Source organism: Boleophthalmus pectinirostris, unplaced genomic scaffold, assembly GCF_026225935.1.
Source record: "Boleophthalmus pectinirostris isolate CB_2022bp ecotype Guang Dong unplaced genomic scaffold, ASM2622593v1 HiC_scaffold_9, whole genome shotgun sequence".
Taxonomy (NCBI): Eukaryota; Metazoa; Chordata; class Actinopteri; order Gobiiformes; family Gobiidae; genus Boleophthalmus; species Boleophthalmus pectinirostris.
The window spans coordinates 37,952,419-37,960,164 of NW_026571541.1; the positions used below are offsets into that span (position 1 = coordinate 37,952,419).

At 46.2% G+C, this 7,746-nt stretch overlaps 1 protein-coding gene across 1 annotated transcript in view; it reads left to right on the forward strand.

Annotated features, from left to right (window-relative positions):
- LOC110174954 (sodium/glucose cotransporter 2-like) overlaps positions 1-4,543 on the forward strand; it is a 24,978-nt gene extending 20,435 nt beyond the window's left edge. Inside the window, 3 exon segments of the mRNA XM_055166941.1 lie at positions 475-690; positions 2,491-2,611; positions 4,335-4,543. Of these exon segments, the coding sequence (XP_055022916.1) occupies positions 475-690; positions 2,491-2,611; positions 4,335-4,543 (546 nt within the window).
- Positions 4,544-7,746: the final 3,203 nt, after the last annotated feature.

Consider the following 7,746-nt stretch of genomic DNA (forward strand, 5'->3'; position numbering starts at 1 on the left):
TCGTACACGTGAGACCAGGACCGAGACCAGAGACCAGGACTGACCTGTGAGACCAGGACCGAGACCAGGACCAGACCAGGACTAGGACCAGGACCGATACGTGAGACCAGGCCCGGACCTGAAATTAAATTTCAGTGCCTTGTTTTTTCATCAAGGATAAAAAAACAAAAAACAAAACTGAAATCTACAAAATTTACTGTAATTTTTCTGTAAATTAAATCAAATCAAAACAAAATCAGTTCTGCTTTTTTTCTGTCGGTTTTTAGATTTATCTGAATAATGATTTTGCATCTGATGGGCGTTCCTGATGGTTTTTCCGTGTGTTTTCCCTGGGTCTGATGCGTTTTTCCTGCAGGGGGCGTTCTGGGTCTGATGGTTTTTCCGTGTGTTTCCTGCAGGGGGTGTTTTCAGGGGCGTGTGTTTTCCGGGTCTGATGTTTTCCGTGTGTTTCCTCCGTCTGTGTGTTTCCTGCAGGGGGCGTTCTGGGGCCTGATGGGGGGTCTCGTCATGGGTCTGTCCCGGATGATCCCGGAGTTCTGGTTCGGGACCGGCTCGTGCGTCTTCCCGTCCCGATGTCCTCGGATCATCTGTGGAGTTCACTACCTCCACTTCGGAATCCTGCTCTTCTCCTGCACCTGCCTCCTGGTCCTGATCATCAGCTACAGCTCCAGACCCGTCCAAGACCGACACGTGAGACCAGAGACAGGACCAGACCAGGACCAGGACCAGGACCAGGACCAGACCAAGACCGCCACGTGAGACCGAGACCAGGACCAGGACCAGGACCAGACCAGGACCAGGACCAGACCAAGACCAGGACACGTGAGACCGTGAGACCGAGACCAGGACCAGGACCAGGACCAGACCAGACACAGACCAGGACCAGGACCAGGGACCAGGACCAGGACCAGAGACCAGACCAGACGACTGAGACCAGACCAGACCAGACAGGACCAGACCAAGACCGACACGTGTGACCAGGACCCAGACCACCAGACCAGGAGACCACGTGACCGAGACCAGACCACCGAGACCAGGACCAGACCAGGACCAGACCAGGACCGACGTGAGACCGACCAAGGACCCAGGACCAGGACCAGGACCAGACCAGGACCAGACCAGACGATGGACAGACCAGGACAGGAGACCAGACCAGGACCAGACCAGGACGACAGGACCAGGACCAGACCAGACCGACCAGGACCAGGACCAAGACCGACACGTGAGACGAGACCCAGGACCAGACCAGGGACCAGGACCAGGACCGGACACCGGACCCGACCAGACCAGGACCAGGACCAGACCAGGACCGACACGTGAGGACCGAGACCGAGACCAGGACCAGAGCCAGACCCAGGACCAGACACGTGAGACAGGACCGACCAGACCAGGACCAGGACCAGACCAAGACCGACACGTGAGACAGGACCGAGACCAGGACCAGACCAGGACCAGGACCAGACCAGACAGACCAGGACCAGGACCAGACCAGAGACCAGACCAGGACCAGGACCAGGACCGGACCAGAACCAGGACCAAGACCGAAGGACCGACCAGGACAGGACCAGACCAGGACCAGACGACACGTGAGACCAGGACCAGGACCAGCAGACCAGGACCAGACCAGACCACAGACCAGACCAGGACCACCGACCAGGACCAGACCAGGACCGACAGGACGACACGTGAGACCAGGACCGACCAGGACCAGGACCAGGACCAGACCAGGACCAGGACCAGACCAGGACCAGACCAGAGACCAGGACCAGGACCAGACCAGGACCGACCAAGAGGACCAGGGACCAGGACCCCAGGACCAGACCAGGACCGAGACCAGGACCAGAGGACCAGGACCAGGACCACCAGACCACCGTGAGACCAGGACCAGACCAGGACCAACCAGGACCAGACCAGGACCGACAGTGAGACCCGGACCAGGACCAGAACCAGACCAGGACCAGACCAGACCAGGACCGACACGTGGACCAGGACCAGACCAGACCAGAACCAGAGACCGACAGAGACCAGGACCAGACCGACACGAGACCAGGACCGAGACCAGGAGACCAGACCAGACCCAGGACCGACACCAACCAGACCAGGACCAGGACCGAGGACAAGACCAGGACCGAGACCAGGACCAGACACGAGAGACCAGGAGCGACATGTGAGACCAGGACCAGGACAGAGACCGAGACCAGGACTGACACGTGACACAAGGACCAGGACTGGGACCAGGACTGACAGCTGAGACCGAGATGTCAGACCAGGACCGAGACCAGGACCAGACCAGGACTAAACCAGGACTAGACCAGTACTTACTTGTTCAATGGATTTTTCTGTTGTTTTTTCATCAAGGATAAAAAACAGAAATGTACAAAAAATGACTGTGATTTTTCTGTAAATTAAATCAAATCAGTTCTGCTTTTTTTTCTGTGGGTTTTCAGATTTATAATAATATTTTAATTCCATGTTTCTGTTTTGTCTCAGCTGCATCGTCTGGTCTTCAGTCTGAGGAACTCCAAAGAACCGAGAGTCGACCTGGACCAAACTGAAGACGACCAGAACCAGAACCAGAACCAGACCCAGAACCAGAACCAGACTGAACCAGGTCAGAACCACCAGAACAAACCTGCCAAAGAGCGACAACAAAACAAAATCCCGTTTGTTAATGTAGAGGAGCAGAAGACAAACAGACTGAGCTGCACTTTCTTGTTCTTGTGGTTTTACAGAAACATCACGTCTTGGTCTCTTTGCAGTGGAAGGTGTTTCTTGGTGAACAGTTGGAGACTTTCACTTTGTTGTTGACTTTTTAAATTCATAACCGAGGTTGAACGAGAGATCAGAGTTTTGCTTTGTTGTCGCTCCACATACAAAATGTTCTCTGTAAACTCAGGATGATTTCTTAGTCAGACAAATGTTTTCCTTTTTTGGTTCTTCCTGTGGATCAATTCCTGCCCATCACCTTCACCTTTCACTATTTTTCAATTCCGTTGGGAAGAGAAACAGTTTGAACAGAGGTTTGAGTCACACACATCTGATTCACTTTTGCATTTATGAAGTTCACAAACACATTTCTCGAGTTGTTTTCCACTGTTAGGATCCAACAACCACACAATTACAATGTCCGAATCCCAAAACTAAAATATGACAATATCAGAACCAGAAACAAAAGTGAAATGGTTCAAAAGACTTGAAAAGATCGACTTTGACAATAAACACATCCCACTGGGAAAACAAACATGGAGAATCTGTGTGTCATTCGTTCATTTGTTTTTCAATATAAAACCAAAAATAAGAAAACAAAAAAACAAAGATTTTCTTCATTATTTGTCTCCAAAACCAAAATGAAAAAACAGAAAATGATTCGTTTTTTCAGTTTTTGATTTTGTGTTTAAATGAAAAGTAGAAAAAACGGAAAACGACAGTTTCCCGTTTAAGTGACTTCAGTGACTGTGATGTCGGACTGAACCAGGACTGATCCAGGTCCAGGACCAGACCAGGACCAGACGGGACTGAAATCAGAACTGAGCCCGGGACCAGACCAGGACTGAGACCGGGACCAGACCCCACAGCAGGCTCGGACCCGCGGAGGCTCGGAGTCAAAGCTCGAAGTCCTGCTCTGGTCCTGGACCTGGATCAGTCCTGGTTCAGTCCGACATCACAGTCACTGAAGTCACGTAAACAGGAAACGACCATTACCTGTTTTTTCTACTTTTCATTTAAACACAAAATCGAAAACTGAAAAAACAAATCATTATCTGACAAATAATGAAGAAAACTGTTGTTTTTTCATTTTTTTATTTTTGGTTTTATATTGAAAAACTAATGAACGAACGATACACAGATTATGGAGGTTTGATGTTCACTTTTTCGGAGGATCCTTCTCAGTCTGACCTGCACCATGACCAGAAGTCTGAAATTCTTGATGCATCTATTAAAGGAACAACCTGAACATGTGCTCACTTTACAATGTCGGTCTGTTGTCGGTCTGTTGTCGGTCTGTTGTCGGTCTGAGTCTCCGGACGTGGATCAGGACCAGACCGAGACGTCAAATGTGCGAAATAAAACTAAACTCCTGAAGTGTGGATGTGACGTCCGAGATCTGAGTGGAAGACGGACGGATAATTGAACGCACCATTAGATGGGCTGTAGCTGTGTGTGTCTGGTCTGTGGTGACGAGCTGAAGGTGCAGAAAAGCAGCCACATCAGTCTGCCCCAGGGCGGCTGTGGCACTGACATGTCTCACCTTAGGAAATAAAAACCCTGCATCAGACGTGTTCAGACGCCGCTCGATGTTTCTGTTTTTAATCGTTGTCTTCTGTTTTCTTCAGTTGTGGATGAGGAAGAGGAGTCCGGGATCTGCGCTGTGATTGGTCGGTTTTGCGGCGGCGGCTCTAAGGTCCGCCCCTCGGAGCCCTCGACCAATGAGAAGCCTCCGCTGCCCGACATCAGCGAAAACCCGAAGTTTAAAATCGTCGTCAACGTGAACGCGCTGATCATGATGATGGCCGCCGTGTTCATGTGGGGATACTACGCCTGAACTAAACCAGGACTAAACCAGGACTAAACCAGGACTACGCCTGAACTAAACCAGGACTAAACCAGGACTACGCCTGAACTAAACCAGGACTAAACAGGAAACCAGGACTACGCCTGAACTAAACCAGGACTAAACCAGGACTAAACCAGGACCGAACCAGGACTAAACCAGGACTACGCCTGAACTAAACCAGGACTAAACCAGGACTAAACCATGACTAAACCAGGACTACGCCTGAACTAAACCAGGACTAAACCATGACCGAACCAGGACTAAACCAGGACTACGCCTGAAGTAAACCAGGACTAAACCAGGTCTAAACCAGGACTAAACCAGGACTAAACCAGGACTACGCCTGAACTAAACCAGGACTGAACCAGGACTAAACTAGGACTAAACTAGGACCTAACAGAACTAAAACCAGGAATTAAACCAGAATTAAAAAGGACCAAACCAGAACTGAACTAGGACTAAATCAAGACTAAAGTAGGGGCTAAACCAGAACTAAACCAGGATTTAAGAAAAAACTAATCCAAGGCTAAATCAGGACTGAAGCAGGACCAAACCCGGACTTAATCTGGTCTAAACTGAGACTAAACCAGGTCTAAACCAGGACTAGACTAGGACTAAACCAGGTCTAAACCAGGATTTAAGTAAAAACTAAACCAAGACTAAACCAAGACTAAACCATGACTGAACTAGAACTGAACCGGGACTAAACCAGGTCTAAACCAGGACTTTGTCGTCATAATAAAAGGAGAAAACACAATAAAGTTGGAATCATGACTTTTTTTTTTATTTATTCAAGCAGATTTTCCCGTAGAGCATGAACACGTCTCACCTTCTCCCAAAACCTCACTTAAAATCATTCACCGTCCAGTCCGAACAGACCCAGAACCGGACCCAGAACTGGACCCAGACCAAGACCGAGACCAAGACCTGACCTGACCCGGCGCTTCTCAAATCAAATCAGTTTAAAGTAGTCATCATCAACCAGGCACTGAAACCTCCAAAAAACACCAAAGTCCCAAACGCCGCCGTCGCTTTTCTGTGCAAGTGTTGGACGTCCTGGAGGGAAGAGGTAGGGGCTTAAGGCTGAAAGCTGGTGTCCAAAACTGAGATCTCTGTCCACCAAACAGCTTTGGCGAAAAAAACAAAAAAAAACACAAACAAAAACCAAAAACATTCCCGAATTCTCCAGGACGAGAAGAACAGAACCGGCGTTTTTTTTGGAGCTGTTTTTGCGGGAATCCAGGCGGGAGGGTAAAGGTCCGGAGACAGAGAGACAAACGGCGAGCAGAGCGGGAAAACGATAAAATCCACACGAACCAGACGCACACCTCGGAAAATAAACCGGTAAAAATCTAAAAAAAAAAGAAACGCAAACGAAAACCAAAAAAAACTGTAAAAGCGACATCCTGAAAAAACCAAAACACGTCTGCACCAAAATGGAAAATTGTGAATATTTTAAACGGGGGATTTGACGATTTGATTCTCCCAAAACGACTTTTATACATTTCAGTTTTGAGTATCTCCTTCACTCTTTGCTAAGTCACTCCCCCTTCAGAGCACTATCACAACACAATCAGTTTGTCAAGTCGCCGTGTACCGTATTTTTCAGACTATAAGTGGCTTTTTTTTCATGTTTTGGCCGTTTCCCGTGACTCAAATATTCAAATAAATAATTCCAGGTGTTTGTTATTTTCACGCTGAAGCCGACAGGGGGCGCTCTAGTCTCGCGTGTCAGTATCTGCAGCCGAAAACGGAAATCGAGCAGCAGAAATAAAAGTTTAGAGTGAGAGAGAAATTTGTGAGAAAAAAAATCTCGAACTGTAATGAAGAAAATAAAAAAAGTTAAAAGTTGGATTTATGTCGAGTTGTCGGAGTTGTTCAGAAGTGACACGAGGATGAAGAATTGGATGGATTTAGTGATTTGGAGCGAGATGGAGAGTTCAGTAAAGTCCGTGTGTCGTTTGTTAATTTGTGTTTCAAAATAAAACTAAAAATAAGAAAACCAAAAAATGATTTTCTTCATTATTTGTCTCCAAAACCAAAATGAAAAAACAGATGATTTGTTTTTTTCAGTTTTTGATTTTGTGTTTAAATGAAAAATGGAAAAAATGGATAAAGGACTAAACCAGGACTAAACCAGGACTAAACCAGGACTGAACCAGGACTGAACCAGGACAGGCCTGAAGGTGCGCCCGTGTAGACTTTTGGGTGATCAGGACTCAGACCCGGACCAGGACCAAGACTGGAACTGACTGGTTTAGTCCTGGTCTTAGTCCTGTTTTTAGTCCTGTTTTAGTCCTGGTTTTAGTCCTGGTTTAGTTCATTATCCATTTTTTTTCCTTTTTTCATTTAAACACAAAATTGAAAACTGAAAAAACGAATCATTATCTGTTTTATTTTGGTTTTGGAGACAAATAATAAAAAAAATAGTTGTTTTTTCATTTTCTCATTTTCGTTTTTATTTTGAAAAACGAATGAACGGATGACACACAGATTCACAGATTTCTCCCTCTTTTTCACCGACAAAATTTCAAAACTTTCCCATGATTTTTTCAAGATCTAAAGTGAATTTTCCATGACTTTACAGCACCTACATGTGTAGAACTGATCAGACTTTTAGGGATAAATCTGAAATGTTAATTCTTTCCACTCACTTTATGGTTTGGGATTATAGTTTTTAAACATTCTAAATCCTGTCAGTGCATTTATTGTCGTCTCTTTTAAACAAAAAAAGGTGCAGACGTTCACAAATAATCTTTATAACTTCATGAGAATTTAACAGAACGCTGGAGCTGTGTGAAACAGACTGAAATTCCATGAGTTTTCCAGTATTTCCATGACCGTGGGAACCCAGTTTTCATTTTACGTTGTTGCTGTTCTATTGTTTTTACTTCCCTTTCAAAGTAAAATAGCTGTTCCTGGTCTCTGATTTTAAAAAATAAATTTCCCCCAAAAAATGTGACTTAAATGTTTTTTTTTTTGGCTGGTGCGACTTATACTCCAGAAAATACGGTACATGTTTTTGTATATTTATGTAGAATTGTCGTGTCTGAGCTTGTGGGCGGAGCTTCGTACTGTAAGGAGTGTTTGAACAAGGCCCTGGACAGATCTCTAAATGACTCAAACACAGAGGGACGACTCTAAAAGAAGCAGTTTTTAACACTTAACACTTCAAAAATCCCGCCTCTTTA